This window comes from Parasteatoda tepidariorum, chromosome 2, assembly GCF_982258835.1.
Source record: "Parasteatoda tepidariorum strain Cologne lab strain chromosome 2, Ptep-v5.0, whole genome shotgun sequence".
Classification (NCBI taxonomy): Eukaryota; Metazoa; Arthropoda; class Arachnida; order Araneae; family Theridiidae; genus Parasteatoda; species Parasteatoda tepidariorum.
The window spans coordinates 64,403,948-64,427,196 of NC_141756.1; the positions used below are offsets into that span (position 1 = coordinate 64,403,948).

At 29.4% G+C, this 23,249-nt stretch overlaps 2 protein-coding genes across 5 annotated transcripts in view; one reads left to right on the top strand and one right to left on the bottom strand.

Annotated features, from left to right (window-relative positions):
- The first annotated feature begins 1,941 nt into the window (after positions 1-1,941).
- The window catches only part of LOC107443151 (major vault protein), a 32,937-nt gene continuing 11,629 nt past the window's right edge, over positions 1,942-23,249 (top strand). Inside the window, exons 1-13 of one of the 4 annotated variants that reach the window (XM_016056920.5) lie at positions 2,006-2,156; positions 3,537-3,580; positions 10,118-10,280; positions 12,368-12,563; positions 13,007-13,127; positions 13,742-13,968; positions 14,963-15,199; positions 15,873-16,004; positions 19,042-19,191; positions 20,034-20,296; positions 20,483-20,680; positions 21,273-21,414; positions 22,909-23,120. In XM_016056920.5, the coding sequence (XP_015912406.2) occupies positions 3,574-3,580; positions 10,118-10,280; positions 12,368-12,563; positions 13,007-13,127; positions 13,742-13,968; positions 14,963-15,199; positions 15,873-16,004; positions 19,042-19,191; positions 20,034-20,296; positions 20,483-20,680; positions 21,273-21,414; positions 22,909-23,120 (2,048 nt within the window). In that variant the 5' untranslated portion in view covers positions 2,006-2,156; positions 3,537-3,573. Of the gene's footprint in view, positions 2,157-3,536; positions 3,581-8,258; positions 9,037-10,117; positions 10,281-12,367; positions 12,564-13,006; positions 13,128-13,741; positions 13,969-14,962; positions 15,200-15,872; positions 16,005-19,041; positions 19,192-20,033; positions 20,297-20,482; positions 20,681-21,272; positions 21,415-22,908; positions 23,121-23,249 lie in introns of those variants that run through there. The other 3 variants (XM_016056919.5, XM_016056921.4, XM_043048389.3) reach the window with 3 other exon arrangements.
- Positions 5,315-8,036, bottom strand: LOC107443152 (uncharacterized). Its single transcript, XM_016056923.4, has one exon. It carries the CDS (start codon positions 7,660-7,662, stop codon positions 5,419-5,421), a length of 2,244 nt encoding a protein of 747 aa, XP_015912409.2. The 5' UTR covers positions 7,663-8,036; the 3' UTR covers positions 5,315-5,418.

Here is a 23,249-nt window from a genome sequence, read left to right on the forward strand (position 1 = left end):
CCACATTTTTTCAGAGCAAATAAGAAGAGCTGGGTGATAATATTTACTTGCGCAGTATTTCGAGCGGTTCATCTTGAGCTTGTCACTACTGTTCAATAGAAGCATTCCTGATGGCGTTTCGAAGATTTATATCACATAGAGGAAAATCCTCAACTGTCTATTGGTCCCGCAGTAGACTGATCGTTAAGACACGGTTCCCAGCAGATCACCGAAGTCAAGCATCACTGACTACGGTCAGTGTGCGGGTGGGTGACCACTTGGATCAGTCTGCGTAGGGACCGAGGGTATGCGGTATTGGTCCTCGTTAAACTGTGCTACCGTAAAGTGCTCAACTTCGCGCGCAGGTCGTCGGGCTACCGAAGCGGGGGTGCCATCCCCTCCGCAGAGGATCAAAATTGTGATGGCATGTCTTCGGATCATCCTCCGGGATGTTTCCCAGACCGTCGCCAATAGCCCATTGAGCAGCTCTAGTGCGACATAAATAAACTACTACTACTATTACTGTCTATAAACTACTACTGTCTATTGTGACAAAACTACAAATTTTGGAGGAGAAAGAAATGCACTGAAACTTATAAATTGGAATCAGGTACAGGAGCAGGCAATGCACTTAAACTTATAGGTAACGACGGGTTCGGCGATTGTTGTAGTTAATTTACGTCGCACTAGAGCTGCACGATGGGCTATTGGCGACGGTCTGGGAAACACCCCTGAGGATGATTCAAAGACATGCCATCACAATTTTGATCCTCTGGAGAGGGGATGGCACACTCTGCTGCGTACAGTGCCCGACTTAGCCTAATTGGGGCCCCTCTCTGCTTCAATACTTTAAGTAATGAAGAATTGAATTTTATTGGAGCATTTAAGTTTTTTGCTTGATTATACATATATAGATAGCAGGAAAATTGACTAGAACCTAAAATAGCTATAAAGTCCCCCCACACCAGTGGTTAGACGAAATATCATTCTGTCCATTTTATTGATTTTCTGACAATTGTATGCCCATCATGCCGAATGCAGTTTTCTGATTGTTAACTTTGTCTAACTATCTTTGTTGAGATAAGAAAAATTCATACCCTTGCTGACATTAGGGTGGAATTCAGCTACATTTTCGCAATTTCGATGGGTCACTTAAGCCAGTCAGAAGACTGTACTTCTGTAAACATATCACATTTTGCTATATGTAAAAATACAAGATTTGATGGGCCGAATTTGTCCATCGTAATTTGCGAAAATGTAGCTGAATTCTGCCCTAGAAAGCCATGGATTTACGAAATATAAATTTTTTTTGTGTTCGTACGATAGTTAACATAAAACTGACAGATTTTACACTGTACTGATATTTCGTTTAAGAAATGTTCATTAAAGAAGAAAACCTAAAAAAAAACTTTTTATTCAATTTGGGACCCCCTCTGATGAGGGGCCCGGGACAACTGTCCCGTATGCCTCTGCCTTTGTCAGGCTCTACCTACGCAGACTGATCCAAGTGGTCACCCACCAGCACACTGACCGCAGCCAGTGATGCTTGACTTCGGTGATCTGCTGGGAACCGTGTCTTAACGATCAGTCCATGCTCGTACCTCGAAGCGTGAACAGTATTTTATTTGAAATATTTGAAGTTTCCATTATTTACAGATGCCAAAATTTTACATTTGCGGAACACTACTTCTCTACCAAGCTCTCTAGCATGGAGCTAGCAGATTCGAATCCTCCCGTATTATTTTTTGCATCTTTGTAATGTGATTCTTTAGTTTGTACTACCTGTTTTTCATTTTGATATTGGATTATAAGCCGTCTTTTTAATAAGAACACAATTTTAAGAATGCATACGTAACAATAAATAAAAGGAACAACGCTACAATGAATTTTTGCGCACACGCTAATGCGTTGGAAAGTTGTCACGCAAAGCTCAAAAATATTTAACCAATCAGCTTTCTGATTACGTCAGTCAATATCACGTATCGAAAGGAGGCGTGTCGTATTTGAAGATATCAAAATATTGCGTGTCTCGTGTTGCTGTTGGGGTTGCAACCGGCATATGAACGAATGCAATTTAATTCATTTTCATTAAGGTATATAATTCAGTAACTACTATTACTACACACTTAATTCGTAAAGCGTATTAGACTGCATGAGTTACGCTGCTGTTACTAAAGGTACATTATTTTTTTCTAATTTAAACAGCTTGTTTTGTTAAATGTTTGGCTTTGACATTTTGTGTTAAATAGAATATTTACTTTAAAATGTAGATTAAAGAAGTTCGAATTGAAAATAGAAGTAGTGGTAGTTCAATTCTATGTTAAGATTGGTACTATTAGGCTCAGAAGAGCACTTGAATAAGAGGAGCTTTTTGAAAATGAACTATTTTCAATTTCACAAAACTACTTAACTTCTGATCTCATTATTTACTCACTTGGTTTGCAGTGGGTGTCGACATTGGGGACTATCAATATATATCACTCTCAAATTTTAGAAACCTCTAAAAAGCCCCCCTTTCAATATTTCAGACAAATAGGAACATTTTAAGCTATTTAGTAAGCAAAAGATTAAAAAACTTATAACTTGTTCAACATTAAGAAAAAAATTCTTTTAGTGGAGAAATACTCATACTTTTCAATATTTTCTTTCCAAGCATTTTCGTTCTTATTTTTTACTTTAAGTAACCTCCGTATTTGTAGAGAAGTACACTGCTGATTTTTTCCCTTGTTTCTCCCCATGCATAAATTCCTAATCAATGTGGCTGAATTAGGAATTTATGGACACATTTAGGAACACTTTATTCAAGAAGACTAACAATTCCTAAGGAAAGAGATTGAAGGTCAAGGGAAAGGTGTAACAGGTTTAACACCTTACCCTCGGAAAGAAACAATCTCTGTTTTCCCATGAAAACGAGGGTGCCACCTTCATTTTTCCCCCAGTGATATAATGACCTTCGATTCCACTCCTAATCTTCTTTCTTCAGTTTAATATGAGTAAAGTGTATGATTGCATGAATAGTTTTAACTTTTGTCCTCTTATTCCTAAATTGAAATAAATTTTCTAATTTTAGTCTTCATGAGTTCAATCAGATAGTAAATAAATGTTTTAAAATATGATTATTGATTTATTTTTTATTTATGGTATAATAGTACATGTTATGCAGTGATGAGATTCAAATTCTAATACACTTAAATAACTTTTTAACATTTTTAAAAGAAATTGAATAACAGGCGAGAAATATTAGGAACTAAAATTAATAACTTTTTATGAATTTTAAGGTTTAAATACATTTCAAATTTAAATTTTCTAAAATATTTATTTTTTACTTTCAAGTATTCGTTCGAAATGACTGAATCTCATCACTACACGTCAATCGTAATAATCGTCAGTGAAGTCTTGTTTCTAAAGTAGCAAGATAAATCACTAACTTGAATAGCATTTATTAAAGTTCATTTAAATTTAATAGAATGAAACATTCAGCATAAGTGTCTCATCTTAAAATAAAATCTGTTTAATTTATAACAACAAAAATACTAAAATCATATTTAATGTTTCAGCTAATTTTATGTGAAATTCACCAAACATTTTCCTGAAATGAAAAGTAAGTTTTAAATATAATGCACACCAGATTAAATATAATGCACACCAGTATGCCAGATTTAATTTAGAGAAAATATAATTACTATTAACTAAATAATTATTTTTTTCATATAATTTATGAACTTTTTTTATATATAAATATTAATAAACTTTTATTTTGAATAGTTGATCATTTTTACTTCAAAAATATTTTTTGGAAAAATAATGTGTTCGGAAACAAATTTTGACTGATTTAATATTTCAAGTTTTGAATTTTTTATTTTTGTTAATTAATTTTTTAAATTGCATTTACTTAACTTTCTCAAAGCAAGATGTCTGACTTAGAGAAAGTCTGTTTTCGTTACCCATGTATATAATATATGTATCAATGTAATTTATTTGCAAACATTTTATTTTTTTCATATAAATGAATATAATATAAAAGAGTTAATTTTTAAAAAAATATAATTACTATTTACTAAATAATTAATCAATTAAACTAACTAAATAATTACTCAATCTAAACTTATTAAATAATTAATCTGAGTGATGGAGTTTGCAGAAAAAAAGGTTTTTTCCCATGTATATAAAATTGTTCATGCAGGACTTTTGTTTCTTAAAATCAGATTCTTTGAAGAATGTGCCCAATATTTATGTTTCAAAATCATCGATAATAACAGAAAAGTAGAAATAATATTTACCAAATAATTACATCTCGTATCAACTATTTAACGAATAATAACTAAATCACTAATTTTTATAAGTTCCATAGTTTGCTCATTAGCGTTCATCGCCTAGAAAACTGCTTGTGCAATTCTTTTAATACTGCTTTGTTCGCTTATTTCATTTTTCCAGTCTAGAGTGACCAATGAAACTGAAGAAGAAAAAAAATCAAGATATTATAGTTATTGTAGTTGATTGAAATTTGTCATTCATTGCATGCTAGTTTGAAGCTTGTAAATTAAAAATCTTTGAATTTGGCAGCTAATGTTCATTAATGTATGTTAATTATGTTTTAGTATTTTTATAATTTATTATACGAACGATAAGGGAAAAAATTTTTTGTTAGAATATGGGAAAAAAATAGTTAAAAATTCAAGAATTTATTTCAACATGAATGATTGATAAGAAAAAAATAAGTGTTAAACATACATTTCTTGCAGTAATGAGAGAGCACCATAGAATTTTCCTTAGATGATTTTTATAGCTATAATGTAAGTTTTAAATAAAGATAATTGATTTTTTTAAAATAAATAATTTTGAAAATGATATTTCTTAACTTTTATTTAAAGCATGCCATTGTGAATAAGGAATTTTTTTCATTGCTTAATGAATTGTTTATTTTGTAAGCAAATTCCAAAATATCTTATTAAAATGCACTACATGTTTTTTATTTTGTGTTAAGATTTATTTTGGTATTTAATATATCTTGCTGATTAAGGAAAGTAATTATTAACATTTGTTGTATGATTTTGACTAAAATCTACTTTTCATTAATTTTCTTTTATTAAAATTTTAATTGCATAATAAAAAAATTTCAGTTAAAACTCAGATTTACTTTTAAGAGTTAAAAAAAAATAATTCATCATTTTGCAGATGGAATAAATATTTTTTTTTTTAAAATTTATATTGGCTGGATGTAGTATGCTCCGGGGATTATTATATCTTTCTAAAAAATATTTACAGTAATTTTTATTACTGTTTATGTTCTCATTATACCAGCAAGACAATCTTTATCTAGCCTTGAATGACATGCTTTTTCATTGATTTTCAATACATAACAAATTTATTAAATATTCATCTTGAACATTTATGTAAAAAAAAGTAGATATAATCTAGAATAAGCATAAAATATGTCTTTTAAGGTGAAGAAGCAGGTGTTGGAGTATTTACAGCTGTAGAGGCAGGCTGTGGGTATGGGGATTGTTGAAAATTAGTTTGAAGATTATCACTTTCTGTAGTAGGTTGAGAATGTGGAGTTTCAGGATTAGTTATTTGTTGTTCTACAGGTGTTGGAGGAAGATTCTGAGAATCTTCCCTTTGTGGTGTAGTGATATGGAGAATTGCAGCTTGAAGGTTGGCTACTTGAAAATTGGCTGCTTCAAGAAGAGCCTTTTGAAGATCAGAAATTTCATTTAGAGCTGCTTGAAGATCAGCTATTTGCATAGAGTTGTTTTGAACTGAATCTTTTTCTTGGTTTGTATTTTGAAGAGGAGGTTTCTGGGGTTCAGTTTCAATATCTTGTTTTTGCAATGCACATTGTGAGGGGTCAGCCTGCTGTATTGAGTTAGCTTTGAGGTTTTCAACTTGGGAAAGAGTAGCTTGCAGCCGAGCCAACAGGGAAGGAGCTTCTTGTAAATGAACTTGTCGAGAAAGTACAGTTTGAAGCTGTGCCAAATGAGATGATGCCATCTGAAGTTGATTCATTTGAGCTGGGGATGCTTGGTGGTGAGCTATTTGTGGAGGAATATTTTGACGATGCTCCATTCGAGGAGGAGTCGATTGGTGATGGTTCATTTGGGTGGAATCCATTTGAGGATACCCCATGTGATGGTGACTGGCTTGCTGTCGATTGACTGGAGGGGCATTGCCTTGATGTCGTTCCATCATCTGCACATTTGGTGGATAACGATTCATGTAATGAGGATTAACACGATTATGGGGCATCTGTGAGGGCAATGGTTGAAGATGATTGGGTCGAGAAGTCATTTGAGGGTGATTCATTTGTGATGGCATATGTTGTGAATTCTGAGAAGGAGGCATCTGGTAATGAACTGCATGATGACGAGGCATCTGAGCTATATTTTCTTGGTGTTGGCTCATATGTGATGTATTAGACTGAAAATGACTTCTCTGTGACGTTGGTGGGAAATGAGGAGCCATTGCATGTCCTTGATTCATGTGGGGAGCATTTGTTTGATGATTATCTATATTAGGATAGTTAGGTTTATAATGAGGTGGATATTGTTGACGAGGTGACATTTGAGGGGGAGGGGCTGTTTGATGGTGAGAAATTTGTGCTGCAACAATCTGCGAATTAGTAGTTTCAGTAGCATTTTGCTCATGATGAGGTCTTAATTGTTGCATAGGTGTCTGACTTCGTGGAGCTTCATGAGGTGAAATAATTCTTGGTGGATCTGGTCTTCTACGATATTGTCCAAGTGTAAAAATTGATGAAGGATTGGCACGAGGTAAATATATTGTTATTTTACCTTCATGATAATGTATCCTACAATCCATAACTGATATTGCATTAGGAAGATAAAAATAAAATTGGTGATTTGTTTTATTTTCTCTAATAAATAGCTTCTTTCGAGAAGCAAATACTTTAACATCTCTAGGATCTAAAAAGGAAAAATATGGCAAAACTACTTGCAACATGAAACCTTTAAATTCTCCTTCAGCAGGAAATTGTCGGATCTCGTATTCAATTGAAGGATTTTTAATGTCAAATTCTGGCTTGCGTTCTGTATGAAATTTCCTTATTGTTGTATTTATGGTGAAAGGATCAGAGAAGTATGGCTCTTTATTATTTCCTTCTTCTGATTTGGACAGAACACCTAATCGTTTGTATACATTTCTCAAAGATTCTGGCATAGTCCCATGATAAAACTTCTTTAACAATTCAAATTCTTTTTCTAATTTAATGTTATACCTATCATAAATAGCTTTACATGCTGTTTGATATAGGAAATTAAGTCTTTGATCACGGTGACTGTGAGAAAGTATAGAGTCCATAAATTCTGTTTGAATTATTGTATCATAGCATATGCAAATTTTACCATTTTCATCTCTATCTACACGTTCATCATCTAAATATAAATTAAATCTTAGAATCGATTCATCTCCACGACTAGTATGAATTTTTGAATTATAAACATTGCAATTTGGTAATTCGAGAGAGTGACAAATATTAATGTAAGCTGTTTTGTTTTGTTGCGTTTTTCCTTGGAAGCAAAATCCTGGAACAGTAACTAGTGATGGACATTGACTGTGTATTATATTTTTATTTTCTGGGCAAGTAAAGTCATAGGATTGATCGATTAAGCTATAATCGTAAAGCACTTCATAAAATTTTCCATCTGAACTTCTATTTTCTGCCATACTGGCAAAGAAATTCCTCCTGACTTAACAAGATTTCTAGGTATACATATTTTTCTTTATAATTTTTATTGTAAGCTTGTTACCTTTTTAAAAATTATCATTCAACATTCAAACAGCTTAGAAAATAATTATATAACTTTTCTTAGCATAAAATACAAATAATGATCAATCAGTATTAGCTCTCTGATTACTTAGCAATAATTTTAAAAAAATGATTAATTATAGTGTTATTAGTTTCTAGTTATATTTATTAGAAAAATAAAGCATCCGTAAATAGAGAATATTATGTGATCTCCTTATTTGCTAAATAATGAATAATAGAACCAAAACTAAACAATAGCAGACGTATGAGATACATCGCAAAGGGAAAATAAGTATCTGGCAATATAAATGAAGTGATGGTATGAGGCTTTTTACTAGCACGCAGTCATTTATAAAGTTTTTCGTTATAAAAATATTTATTTTTACATTTAATCGTGAAAGTGCATTACATTTTTGAAAAACTATGTCGCAAAAATTATTAATTTAAATAGAATCGGGAAGGCTATCACAGGAAAAAAATAAATTATAACCCTCTAATATTTTTATAACTCGTAACCGTTTCGTCAGTTAATATCGGCATTACCAACAAAAATATGAATTCCATTTTTTTTTTTTAAATTAAAGGAAATTTTGCACAGGTTGTCCAAAAGATTGGAAAAAATACGAATTTTTTCTTGACCTCACGGGATTCTAAAACAACACATGAAAATTGTAACTAATTGTATAACACTGAAACTAACTCAAAATTTCAAGGGAATAAAAAACAGGTCATTTTTATCTTCAGTCATTAGAGTAAGTGGACATCCAATTTGGCATAAGATAACTCCAATCCTAATGACAATATTTTAAAATCAGAATGTTCTTTAATTTCTAGAAATGTGTAAAGTTTCAAAATATTTAATTAGTAGAGTTATGACAGTGAGAAGCATACTCTGAGAAAATTTTCGGAAACAAAATTTAAGGGATATTATCATAACCACGGCAAGTTGGCGAAGAGTCGGCGGCAATTATAAAGATAACTTCATGAAACAAAGGAAAATATGATAAATCCTATATCCGGACGTTTGTTTCCGGGAAGGGTACACTTTCCCATCATTTTTAATGTGAGAGTAAAGAGTTAAGTCAGACGAAAAATAAAAGTTATAATTGAAAATTTTTATTTTCTCTTTAAATCATTGACAAAAAGTAAACTGAAACATTTGTGCCAATGTGTTTATTCTTTATTAAGTTAATCCCTTAATAATTTTTAAATTCAGTTGGAGTAAAATGTGAAATCTTCTCTGTTTAATGAACAGGTGCAAATCATGTTTTGTTTTGAAATTTTGTCTTCAGGTATTATCTTATATCTTGCTTGTTCCTTTGGACAGTTAAGTTTTCTTTGCTAATTAGTTCCTGTGGAGTTGGGTGTTATATAACTGTGATGTAATTGTTTTCCTTTCTCGTATTCTTAATTATTCCCTTGAATTAATTTTTAATGGAGGAAAATAATTTATATTTTTCCTTATAAATTTGAAAAAGAATTAAAATAAAAAATAGTTGTAATGTTTTCTTTTTTCCAAATTTATTTTTGTTTAAATACATTTTTTAATGATTATTCCTATTTAAATTAAAAAATTTTAATTTTTATTAATTAATATTGTTTATTTACTTTTGCTGTTGGGGGAAATTTTATGTATTTTTTTGGCCTAAAATTGTTTTTATTTGGGGTCCATTATTTAAATTTTTTTTTCCTGAATACAAAATGAATGATTATATTTTAATTTGATGTTATTTTAATTAATTTTACTGTAATTATTGAATAAAAAATAATTATGTATTTTGCATATTTGGTAGTGTTTGATCTTAGTTTTGGCTTTATTAGGGACCATATATAGCCTAGACAAATTATTTTTTTTTCGAATACAAGAAAAATAATCATACTTTTCTTTAATCTTCATTAATAATATTTTTTACAGTTATTTAATCAAAAATATTTACAATTATTGTGAATTTGGTTGAATTCGTTCTTTGTTTTGACATACCTTTTTTGATTGGGGATCTATTACCTAGAAAATATTTATGAATGCAAGTTAAATTAAATTTATTATACTTTTTGAAAGAGAAACTTTTTTTTTAATTGGCTGATTTTGTAATTCTTTGATGTGACTTTATTTTGTTTAGTGACTTGTAAAGTATTTCCTGCATATAGATATATACTAACAATCATACTTTTATATGACCTCTCTGAAGTTAATATAACAAAAACATTTTAGTCTTTCAATTTAATTTTACTTTTTGCTTTATCAAGTCTAGTCAATTTACTGTCTTAATGTTGCTCTTAGAAATTAAGGTTGTAACTTTTCACTTTAATTTAAAAGTAATGTTTTTAAAACAGTTGTTATAATTCTATTTCTGATGTTATCTATTTCCATAGGAATAATGCCGAGTGATAAAAGTGGTGTCCCTGCAAGTCAGGGCAATGATAAGAGCATTTATCGCATACCTCCGTACATGTATATGCATGTATTGGATCAGACTGCAAATGTCACTAGAGTTGAAGCAGGTCCAAAGACATATGTGCGGCAAGAGAACGAACGGTAAAGAAAATTATTTCTTCTGTTTCAACATTATTATTGGTATTTTAAATCTTTTTGCTGTTTAGATTTAGTTGCTTTTAAAGACATTAAAAGCATTAAGTGCCCTTTTTCTTAAATCTTAAATAAAATATCAGCTCTTTCTCCTTTATCTATTCGTACAAAAGTTTTTAAATAGATTTGGATAATTGCTTAACATTAGTTATAAAATCATAGCATACGAAGTAATCAAAACATCTTTATACTGAGTCATTAAAAGGAAACTGGCAGTGTTCAGAAATTCATACGTGTGAATCTTTTGAAAGTATCTAATAAAACCTTAAGTGCATGTTGCATCGATCACTATAGAAAAAGTTTAAAGCTTCATTGATGATCTGGTGCCGTGCTGTTAAAATTACATGCATATGTTCAGTACACAAAGAAACCCACCCGATATAGCTTTTGATCTAGTGAGTGGATCTTCATATACTTTCAAATACACCTTTTTACAACAAAAAAAAAGTCTATTTGATTTAATAATAATCATTTTAAAGAATGTAAATTGTGTGGTAATTGTGTGTGAATGTAAATTTGTGGCAAAATCCAAAATTTGAACGACATCGATTGAGTAGCTCCTGAGAAATATAATTTTAAATATACAATTTTTTTAAATTAGGTTTCGCAGGAACCAACTGATTTTGTTCAAATTTTTAATTTTGTCATATGAAATTACATTTTTTTATTAATATTAAATGAAATAGTAATAAAAAATAAAACAATTGGGTACAAATGTTTGTATGATTCTCAGATTTTTTTTATAGATCTTGGATATTTTTACATTTCTGATTTCAAATCAGCAATCAGTTTCTCCGACAAAGCTGCAGTTTGTTTAAACGATATTTTTAATCTATTTTTTGTCGAAATGTACCAGTTAAAAAACATAATATGTAGTGACGGCCGCATAAATGTCGCAACAAACTCTTAGGGGAGTTAAAACACAATATCACAATTAAAACTGCGTAAGAATTCATGCCGAGAAATGTCATCATACTCTGCTAGACACAGCTCATAATAAGGGCGCTTCCCTATTATGAAATGTTTCTTGTGCTTCTGAACATGTCATAATAGGAAAGCTCTCTTAACTGCATACGACATTTCAGAGTTAGGGCTCATATGCAGTTTTAATCCTAGTGATGTTCCCTAATTTTCCTAAAAATTTGTTTCAACATTTATGCGACCCTCTGTTATATGTAATGCTTGTAATTTGTACATTTCAACGAAAATTTGACTAAAAATGTTATTTAACAAAATTGCAGCTTTAGGAGCAAATCTAATTTCAGGTATGAAATCCCTACACTCGAATTAGGTAAGATCAAGTATTTGTATGAATGCAACAACAAAAATTTTTCTCAAGTTTAATTATTAAAAATTGATTTTTGCATTAAATTATCTTTGGATAAACAAAATTTACAAATATGTGTGAAAAATTTTTGATTCCCAAAAAAGTTGATATGGTGAAATATGCATTAAATAAAATTAATGCTAAGGGGTCCAAGTTTTCGATCCCTCTCCTGACTAAGTTATTGGGACCATAATTTCCAGATTGCGGCTACCTTCCATATTTTAAGAGTCGAAAATCCGAATCTGTTTGCAAAAGTTAACATAGTTAAGGGTAAGTTCTCGAACCACTAAGAATGAGTCCTTGTCTTTTAAAACCCAATGATTAAATCAAAAGTTATTCAGGATGTTCATTTTCTTATTTTATGCACTGTATTTTGTGTTTTAAGGCAATTTTTTTTTCTTTTTTTTATACTTAGGAATGATTTATTAATGATATAAAAATTTAATTCATTATGGTTTTTAAAAGCCTAAATTACTTTTTCATCAAAAAAAAAGTTATGCACCCCCGATTTAATGTTGGAATAATAAAAGTTTCCTTACAGAGGTTGCAGTTAAACATCTAAACTGAAATAATTTTAAATTATTATTTGCCACATTTGGATTCTTTGGCACCATTATGATTAGCCATAATCTTTCACTTAATATTAATTGTTCGAAAATATCTTGTATATATTGTGTTTTAATATATTTTGTATTTGTTTATTTACTAGTGTGGTGTTGGAACCTCGAAAAATGATTATTATCCCTCCTTGCCATTACTGTATTATCTGCAATCCTGTGGTTCGAAATGCAGAAAATGCTTTGATTTATGATATTAGTGGTCAGACAAAATTGCGACATGCTGATTTAGAGGTGCGCCTTGAACAAGAGCCTTTCCCTTTGTATCCTGGTGAAGTGTTATTCCGTGTAAGTAAAGTTTTTAATTCTATCAAATTATACGTTAGTTATGATATTGGAATGGGCGTGGGAAATTTGAGCAGATAAGGCCTGGAAAATCTGTGCTCGAGGTTTCTGTTTCTTTAAAATCTTGTTCCAAGAAGCTTAAACTGTAATATACTTGTTTTTGGCTAGATCTAGGAACTGTTATTTTCATTGATCGTCTAAAATTGTTCCTTAGTTAATGGTGCCAAAGTACATATATCATTATTTATTTCTTTTGTTTATCTTCCTTTTTAATATAACTTAAAAATTCTGTTTTATTTTTTTTCTCTTGAAGAATATAATTTAAAATGAATTAAGTTGCGATTTATTTTTCTACACTCTGTAACTTGTAATGAATTTTTTTTTCACTTTTTGTCAGCTTTGTTCATTATTTGATTTATATTTCACTAATTTTATTTTGTTTTCAGGATGTTGAACCTTTGACAGTTGTTCATGCAAATAGTGCTCTGTTGTTGAAAGCCAACCGTGATTTTGAAGAAGCTGGAGTTAAGAGAGTTGCTGGAGATGAATGGCTGTTTGAAGGCCCTGGTAAGTTTTTAATGTTAATATATTTTATGCTGTTAATATATTTAATTATATTTAAGTTATTAAAGTTGGTTTTTTATTAGCTGTAAAATACATATTGTTTAGCTCTTTTTTGCCTTCTTGTGAGGCTGTAATTTTTTTTTTGGTGCGAGGAAGAGCAAGGTTGTAGAAGAATTATCTCATTGAAATTTGTATAGTTTTTTTTCTCTAGTCAGATTTGTTTTGGGGATATTTTTCCTGAGGTTTTTTTAACTGACCTTTATTTTAGATCAATGCAAATTCAAGACTAATTTTTCATATTGCATCTTTCAGGCATGCGATTCTTCCGCTAATTCGTGGAGTTCCGCAACTGCCAAGACCGTTGATTTGCTGACTTGCACAAATTAATAATTTATATTCCGCCAACTTTTTTGAAATTCCTCAAATCTAAATTCTAAATTTTTTACTTACTCAAAATCTTGTTAACAAGACATTTGTACTGCCCTTTCCAGCACCCTCTAATTTTCTTCCTAAGTTCTTATTCTCGCACTATACTGTTTTTTTTTTGTTTATTATGTAATTATTTATTTGTTGGATATGTTAGTTGTCTTCCTAATTTAGCTTTTTTCTTTTATCAGGTACTTTTGTTCCTCGTAAAGAAGTTGAAATTGTTAGAACTGTTTCTGCAACTGTTATAAAACCTAACCAAGCTTTGAGATTGAAAGCCAAAACTGAAACTAAAGATCGAGAAGGCAAAAGCAGAGTGGCTGGGGAAGAATGGATTGTAAAAAAAACGGGTGCATATCTTCCAGGTGCTTATGAAGAAATTGTAGATGTCGTTGATGCCTATGTTCTTACGGAAAAGGTAGGGTGTATGATTTATTGAAGAGATAGTGACTTAATAAATGCTTTAAAATTCAGGTATTATTAATATTTGTTTTCAAATTTTAGTTATGTAATTTTAAAAAATCAATTAGTGGTTTGCATTATTACTGGCACAATGTTGAGATATAATTTTTGGGTAATTTAAATAATCTTATTAAACTGAATAATTTTTTGATTTTATACTAATTCTACACTGATTTTGTTTGTGTTGTAATTTTTTTAAATTATACAAGAGTAAAACCTTATAAATTGGAAAGTTTTAAAAATTAGTATGTAACAACTTTTTAAAATTATGCAAATAGGTTGTGGATGACCAAAAAAACAAATATAACTGAAAATACAAATTTTGATGTTGCTTGTTTCAATTACAGTGTTGCTTAATTAGTATAGTAAGTTTTGAATTAATTTTCCTAGGATAGTCAAGGATAAACTACTAAAAATATTCTTAGATTGAAAATAGATAAAGTTGCATTGCAAAAAAACACATAAAGACAAGTTTATCTGGTGAATGCAGTTGTTTTAAGAGGGGAAAATCTATGCGGACATTTGGTGATAATGCAGGGCAATTGTAAATTATGTAGTTTTTCACATATTCACAAAATTTGTTGGATCCTATTCATGAAACAAGTGTATGTTATTTAAAAGCTAACATTTTTTCTTGATTACAATAACATGTTTCGAATTATAGTTACATGTTCCGAATTATAGTCGAATTATAGTCTCATTTTCCATCACATTTTAAATTTAAATAGCATTAAACTGAATAAATAAACAAATTATTTTGAAGTTAGATTACATTTAAAACTATATTGTTACTTCAATTTCAGATGCAATTCATACAAAAGTTTAGTATTTTAAAAAACTGTTACACCGGTCCTAAATAAAACTTTAAAACTGTCCTTCAATTATTTTTGAGCTGTTTTAATTTAACTTGATAATCAAATATATTAAGTTTGATTTTTTTACATTAACAGGAAGCTGTTCACATTAGAGCCAAAAGGACGTTTGTTGATGAATTTAATAAAACTAGAAAAAATGGTGAAGAGTGGCTCATCACCTTTGAGGATACTGAAACATTCATTCCTGGTGTGTATGAAGAAGTTGTAGGAGTAGTTCATATAACTACACTTTCTAATCGACAGTATTGTGTAATTCTTGATCCCATTGGTGAGGATGGAAAACCCCAATTGGGAAAGAAAAAATTAGTAAAGGTAAGATACTTGTGTGCTGCTTAGTTAGAAATGATATGCAATCCAGGTATTTATGTAATCTCATAAACCAGATGTTTTTCCTTCCCAAATTTCCAATTTGAAAGTTTGAGTTAAAAAGTACTCAATAAAAATATTTCATTGCATTCATTTTTTCTGTTACGTTTTAATATTTAAAAAAAAACTTTTTTTTAAAAAAAGGGGGGGGGGGAAGAAAGAAAAATGATACAAATGCTGAGAAATTTTCTGATGCTGGATTTTAATGTATTTCAATAATTAGGTGACTGCTAAAAAATTTCGATTCTTTGATGCATTTATATTTATAAGATTTTATCAAAAATTATCCATTTTCTAAAATATTTTTTAGCAAGAAAGTTTATTGAAGCTTTATTAGAATATATTGCTTTTTAAAAAATATTTTTCTTCCATGTTATGAAAGCTATTACAATATTTCATCATAAACATTGATGCTGACGAATATTTTCCACTTTGAGCTGCAAATTACCTTCTCAGTTAGCATATCTTTGATAAGTCATTTAACCTGCAAGTATGATGCAAGCTCAAAAAAACTAAATGCGCTCTCGGTGGGAATGGAAGTTTTCTTTAAGGATTAAATTTTCCTTTCTTGTTATTATATTATTATTTAAAATTTTAATTTTTATATTTGTTATTTTAGGGAGAAAAGTCTTTTTTTATGAAACCTGGTGAGCGATTAGAATCTGGTATTCAAGATGTTCATGTCTTGAGTGAAAATGAGGGTTTGGTATTGAAAGCAAGAGAGGCATTTTTAGATAATAGTGAAACACCGGTATGTTTATTGATGTGTAATAATAATTATCAAAACTTTGTATTATAATAATTATCAAAATTTATTGTAATAAATTTGTAAACTACTCTGTATTAAGTTTTGTTTGTATTATCGAACTTGTTTATCTCGAATCTCATGGGAAAGGCTAAAAATTTGAGATAAAAGAGGTTTTGAGTTATACAGGTACTTTAAAAAAATTTTAATTTAATTAAGAAATTCTATTAAAAGTGCTTTAAATGTTTTTAGTAGAAAAATATAGGTATTTTTTTAAAATTAATTATACCACATACATCTATTTACATAACATTTTTTAACATACATTTAACATGGGAAACAATTTATCAAAGATTTTTGATGTATAACCTTATTTGTTTTGATTATTCTTTTAAGGTTAGAAAGAGCGTAAATCCCTCACAGCCAACATTTTTCTGGGATTCAAGAATAGTTTATAAAAATTATACAGCTTTTTCTACCTCTTTTGCATTCACTTTTGGTTCATCAATATGATCTTCAGCATCTTCCTTGTCATCTAATATTCCTTTGACATTATCTATGATTTCTGCATCTGTCAATGTTCCATATGTTACCAGGCAGTTGTCCACTTGTTAAAATCTTCAAAATTAATGTCCACATTTAATCCAGATTTTGTTACATTCCATTCTGGCAAATCCGGCACTGCATTTTCAGCCTCAACAGTTTCTTCTTTACTGACGCTTTCAACCTCTTGTTCATCATCTTCACAGCTATTCTTAAAACCAGCTTTTTAAAACCATTATGGATAGTTTTTAGAGACACATTTCTCCAGGCAAACTTTGCATACCAACTGTTTTTTATAGTTCACTTTAAAACTTCTAATTATCCTTTGATCCATTAGTTGCAATTTTGATATGAAAATGAATTTATATTCTTAGCTTTCTTATCTATGATGAAAAGCTAGCCCTTAGTGGTCACTACTCATTAACCCCTCACTTACTGCCAGAATCATTGCATTCCTTTCTAGTTACGGAAGTGCAGGGTTGTGATTGAAATTCCCAGAAACACCCCAACCTGTTCATCCCTACTTCCTGTGGGTTCATGAAATTCATCTCTGTCTACAAGTTTTACTGATAAAGAGGGTTTTGACATTTGGACTCTATTATTAGAAATTCGAGAAACGGAGGTTTTTGAAGAGAAAAAAAAAATTCGACATAAACATGGAAAATACATTGATTTTAAGGAGTTAAATATAGGGAATTTATTTATTTCTCTTTTGAGATATAGTGGTTTTAGAGATAAAGAGGTTTGAGATAAACAGGTTCAACTGTATATATTTTTTAAGCATGTAATTGTATTTATTTTTGCATGTATTTTTTTAAGCATTTAATTGTGGTTAATTTTAAACCAATATGCAACTTCATTTCCTTTTTTTTTTTTTTTTGTTAGGCTCATTTTTTTTTTTTTTTTTTTTTGCATCTTTTATTTATAATTTTTTTTTCTAATCTTTTTCAAAATCCACATTTTTAATTAAGTTTTCTTATGGCTATCATTTCTATCTATTCATTTCTATCATTCTATGTATCATTTCTATATTCCATGGCTATCACGTTTCTTCTTATTTTTTTTTAATTAAGTTTATGGATAGGCATCAATTTGTCCTGATTGTGAATGTCCAAAACACTAATTACGAATTCAAAATTCATGTTTTTTTTTATTACCTCTTTTCATGTAACTTTTTCTAATGTGGTAAATTCATTTGGTTAGACCTTGAATATAAAAGCATTCTTATTCTTATAAAGGCAAAGCACTCTCTTAATTGACCATTGTGAGCGATAGCATAAGGGCTGTTAAGACTCCACAGTTTCGTGACTGGTGGCATTATGATGGTAATGTTTTCAGCATTGCACACCGACCATCTTCACTTTCCAGATAAGTTGGTACCCATTAATCTGAAACTGGTTGGGTTTTAAGATGCCTCTGGTTATTGAACCCCTGTTTTTCACTGTAACAGCTCTGTGTCTTAATTACTGAGCTATCATGACTCATTGTTTTTCGTGCTTTAGTAAATTTTGTGCGTTAATCTTTATGTACTTTAATGTTTTGAAGCTTATTTTAAAAATGCGGAAAAAATTTAATTCGTATCATATTTAAGAAGTACTTCTTACAATTTTATGTGATTATGCAAAAATAGAAGCTCTTATCACAAAAAATAGTAGTAATTGAAGGAATGAAAAAGCATTGCAAGATGTTGGGTCACAACTCTCCGTTTATTACCAGTATTTTTTACGAAATAATTAACTTATAATTCATATAATGATTCGAAATAAATAACATATAATTCATTATAACATATTTTTAGAAACTTTCATTTGCATATTTAAGAATGCTTTGAAAAATTTATTTGACAGTTGATAATGCAAATTTTTTAAATACATGATGTAAATTGGAATGAATAATATTTTCAATATTGAATACTTGTTTTTTTAAAAATTCATTTGTGTTTTGAAATAAACTAAATTTATGACTTTTTCTTTACCCCTTTTTTCTTAAAAAAACATGTCCTTTAAACATAAGACATGCTGTCTATTTAGGTCTCAATTTTATTTAATCATTTCATGTTTTTTCCTCTTTACTTAAATTATATATTGCTTATATTAGAATGTAAGAGGAATTAAATTGTTTTTACTATTTTTCAAACTATTGATCTTTTTAGTTACAATAGAATGCATTTTTTCCTTCAATGAATACTTTGCCGTACTCAAAATTTAATATTTTTGCAATAAATTGGGCTATTTTCATATCAGAGTAAGTAACTATGTCAACTTTTATAATTGTTTACAATGTTCATTGAATATTAGCTTTTAAGCAATAGCCTTAATATTTTAGTTAAAGATAGATATCAGATGTTTAAAGCAGAACTGAAAGATTAGAATATTTTATTAATGCACTTAATGTGTAATATCAAAGTTTTGTCACATCCTATCGATATAAAATATTCTCAGCACTACATAAAGATTGATTTAAGTGAACAAAATAAGTAATTAATTTATTTTAAATATAGGCTATCAATCGCAAGCCTGGAGATCGATGGATGATTAATGGTCCAGCAGAATACATCCCACCTACTGAAGTCGAAATAGTCACTAAAAGATATTCCATCGCTTTAGATGAGAATGAAGGCATTTATGTTAGAAATATAAAAACAGGACATGTGAGTAAAAAAATTTTACCAGTATTTGTTATTTCTTTGATACTAAATTTCTATTTTCCTAAAAGTGCTTTTTACATTAAATACAATTTAAAGAGAAAAAAAAATCTCTTTGAATAGTCTTTGATAAAGCTTTTCAGAGTTAACGAGCATTTTCTTTAAGTAACAGCTTACTAATATATATATAAAAATATATATATATTTGGACGTCAGATAAATCGCTACGTTTCTGCATTACGCTAACGATTGAAATGCTTTCCGATGCCCTAGGGCATCCTTTATATACCCTCCACTGTAATGTGCTGCCCCCTGCCTTCTGTGATTGGTTATTTCACGTTGACGCCGAAAGTAGGTGGTGGTCACATTAATGTGACTGAACTGTGTATATTACATATATATATATATAAAAAATATGACATATCAGATTTTCGACTTTCAATGAGAAATATTTTGTAATTTGTTTTTCAAACTTTGTACGACTTAAAAAAATATTAGTATAAAATGCTATGTATCATCTATTGACTTTTGTTGACTCCAACTTTTTTCTTCAGTATTTTATGTAATTTTTTAATTTCATATCAAAAAATATGTTTTAGATAAAATTGTACTTTTTTGCTACTATTTAGATTGTGCTAAAATTATTAAAATAAAAATAGTTGCAATATTAAAAATTCTGAATCTATTATCCCTGACTGTCCTATAAATCAGAAAGGATTTTTTCTTCTGAGCTTGAGTAGGATATCTGTTACATTTATTTGCAAAAATGAAACATTGCTTTACCTTTTCTTTATATTAATAGATAGAAATTGAAACAGTTAATTTATTGTTTTAAATACCTTTTCTAGGTTCGTTTAGTATCTGGATCAACTTATATGCTTACACAAGATGAAGAACTTTGGGTAAAGGAATTGCCACCATTTGTGGAAGAGCTGATTAACCAAGGTATGGATCCTTTAAGTGATAGAGGAAGCTGGAAAATGATGAGACAAGGTGCTGTTCCTATGAAAGCAAGAAGCAAGTCTGATGAGGAAGGAGCTCGTGCTGTAACCTTAAGAGTTCCTCATAATGCTGCTGTTCAAGTCTATGATTACAAGGCTAAAAAATCTAGGTAATCTTACGAAGTTTCATCAAACTTAACTGCATTGTCTTACACAAACTAGTTAATGGGAGTTACTTATGCACTACTCTTCCCTCAATTTTAACTATTTGACAAAATCAATGATCCTTGAATTTATTACTCACTGCAGAAATTTTATCTAACTAAATTATGTTATTTTTTTTAAACATATTACAGAGTTGTTTTTGGACCTGATCTTGTTATGCTGTCCCCTGATGAACAGTTTACTCAACTGAGTCTGTCTGGTGACAAGCCAAAACGTCCAAATGTGATTAAAAGTCTCTGCTTACTGCTTGGGCCTGATTTCTGTACAGACATTATAACTGTTGAAACTGCTGATCATGCACGACTGTCTCTTCAGTTGGCATATAACTGGTATTTATTTTACGCATATAATGTTTCTAGCTTTTATTATGTTTTATAAATCTACCTAAATGTTTTTTTTTTATTTGGAAGAAAAACTACTTATACTTAACTTAATTATACTAAAATTTATTTTATCATTAAATGTTTGATTAGCCTCTCTTAACTGGAATGTCAGTAGAATCAACAGGTTTCTTTTGAATATCTCTGTATAAAGAAATGAAGTTATTTGGAAAAAAAGTACAAATTTTAATTATACTAAAAAAATTTTTTTGATCATTAAATGTTTGATTAACCTCTCTTAACTGGAATGTCAGTAGAATCAACAGGTTTCTTTTGAATATCTCTGTATAAGGAAATGAAGTTATTAGGAAAAAAAGCCTCATTTTATTGAACCTCATTTTATTGAATGAAGGCGTATTTAATATTGATTGCTGGTTGATGTTTGTTTGAAATTATAGTAGGGGGGGGGGAGGGCTTGTTCTGTTAATATTTAGTTAATTGAATTCACACTAAAACTAAATCTGCAATTTTGATTATTTTATTATAAATTTATTTAAAAATAATTTGTGAAGAAATATTTATATGCAGTTCCATTTTTAAGGTACTTTGATGTGAATGATAAAAGTGCAGAGAAAGCAGCAAAACTTTTTAGTGTTCCAGACTTTATTGGAGATCTTTGTAAAGCAATAGCGTCTAGGATCCGTGGTGCTGTAGCTGGTACTAATTTTGATGATTTCCACAAGGTTATTATAGTTTATATATTTTTTCTAGAATATTACATTCTAGAATTCCATATCTTAGAATAGTACATTTTGAATCTGGTGTCAAAGAGCAAACAAGTTGTTTACTGATTTATTTTTATGAAATTGTGTTTCTATTAACATAATTCATTAACAATTGCATATTTTATTCTGTTTTTTGTAAAAATTATATATTTAATAATATATAGTTTAGGTGATAGGCACTGAAAATAAATAGAATTAATTTTTAAATTTTTTTTAGAGTACCACATTCCTTAAGTGACTTTTTATGACGCAGGCTAAAATCATGCATATTACTATTTAGTCCTATATTTAAAACAAACTCCATTACTAATACAAATTGGGAATATTATTATAGTTTATTGTATTTTATACTATTAAAAGCAAAATATCTATTCAGGTCTAATCGAACAATTTTTTTTTGTGTCAAAAACTTAATTTGGTTCTTAAGTTGGAAAATTTATTTTCATGATTTAGAAATATAATTTTTTCTCTTGTCAAAACTTCAAAAAAAAAAAATTTCTGAAGGATTTCATTAGAAGTTCAAGAATACTTCTATGTAACATAATAAAAAATCCAAAATTATCAGATTTTTTTACATATATTTTTTTAAAATTCTGATAAAAATTTATTTTTAATGTTGTGATATTCTGAATATTGAAAACTATTTTAAAAAATGTATTGAAAACAACTTTTGTTATATAGCAACTTTATAAAATTCTCGTATTATCTTTAAATTCTTAACAAATTGCATCAAAATTATGCAATTTTAAAAGAAATCTCACAAAAGTTTTTTACAACATTTTATTTAATTATTATAAATTTATCTTTCTAAAATGTGGGCATAAATTTTTCATGGTCTTTTCCATATGCATGTTCACATAGAGGAAGTAGGAAACTCTTCCAATCAAAATAATCTTTTAATTGACCTCTTTTTTTTGTTATCTTGTCAGAAAAAATTAAAAACTCCTAGCCCTACTGACTCAGACTTAAAAAAATTTATTAAAAATAAAAATTGAATGAATATTTTCTGTTAGTTGATACAAACCAATCATTTTTATTAATTGATTTATTTAGAATTTAGTTTCAATGCAAGTTTGGCAAAAAGAATATTTTGTATCATAATTTTAATGTTTATGTACACTGTTTTACTTGCTCAGAATCAAGTTCATCTTAGAATAAAAGAAAGCTAAGGAGAAAAAAATGTCCTAATATTAATTTTTTTAAACACGTTAATTGATGTGCTGTAAGCTATTACTTTTTACACGAATCTTGAAAATCTGTGTTACAATTATGCTTCTACTTCAAATGAGCTACAGCCTATTGACAGCCTCAATGAGCTTCCTCCAGCAGATCCAATCAAATGCTATGATCTTCCAACTTTTGAAATTTAATGTATAACTATGTTTGCAGTGTTATATTTGAGTATATTGTGATTTAATCACTAATTCTCTACACTTTGAAAATATTCTTCAGAACTCTGCTGAAGTCATCCGCACTGCAGTATTTGGGCGTGATGAGCACATGAAAATTAGAAAAACTTTCTGTTTTCCTCAAAATAATCTGTATATTACTAGTGTTGATATTCAAAGTGTTGAGCCAGTAGATCAAAGGACAAGAGATTCTCTACAAAAATCAGTCCAGTTGGCAATTGAAATCACCACATCAAGTCAAGAAGCTACTGCAAGGTATACATTATCTTTTTATTAATTTTCTTTCATTTGTCTGAGATTGTTATCTTGTGGTTGAAATATCTACTTTCCAGCCAGCAATGAAATCTGTGCTGAAGCTCTTTGCTCCATTACAATGCCAATTTC

Bases quoted from the DNA above. Each gene is read 5' to 3' on its own strand.
- LOC107443152 (XM_016056923.4), bottom strand. From the start codon at position 7,662: ATGGCAGAAAATAGAAGTTCAGATGGAAAATTTTATGAAGTGCTTTAC.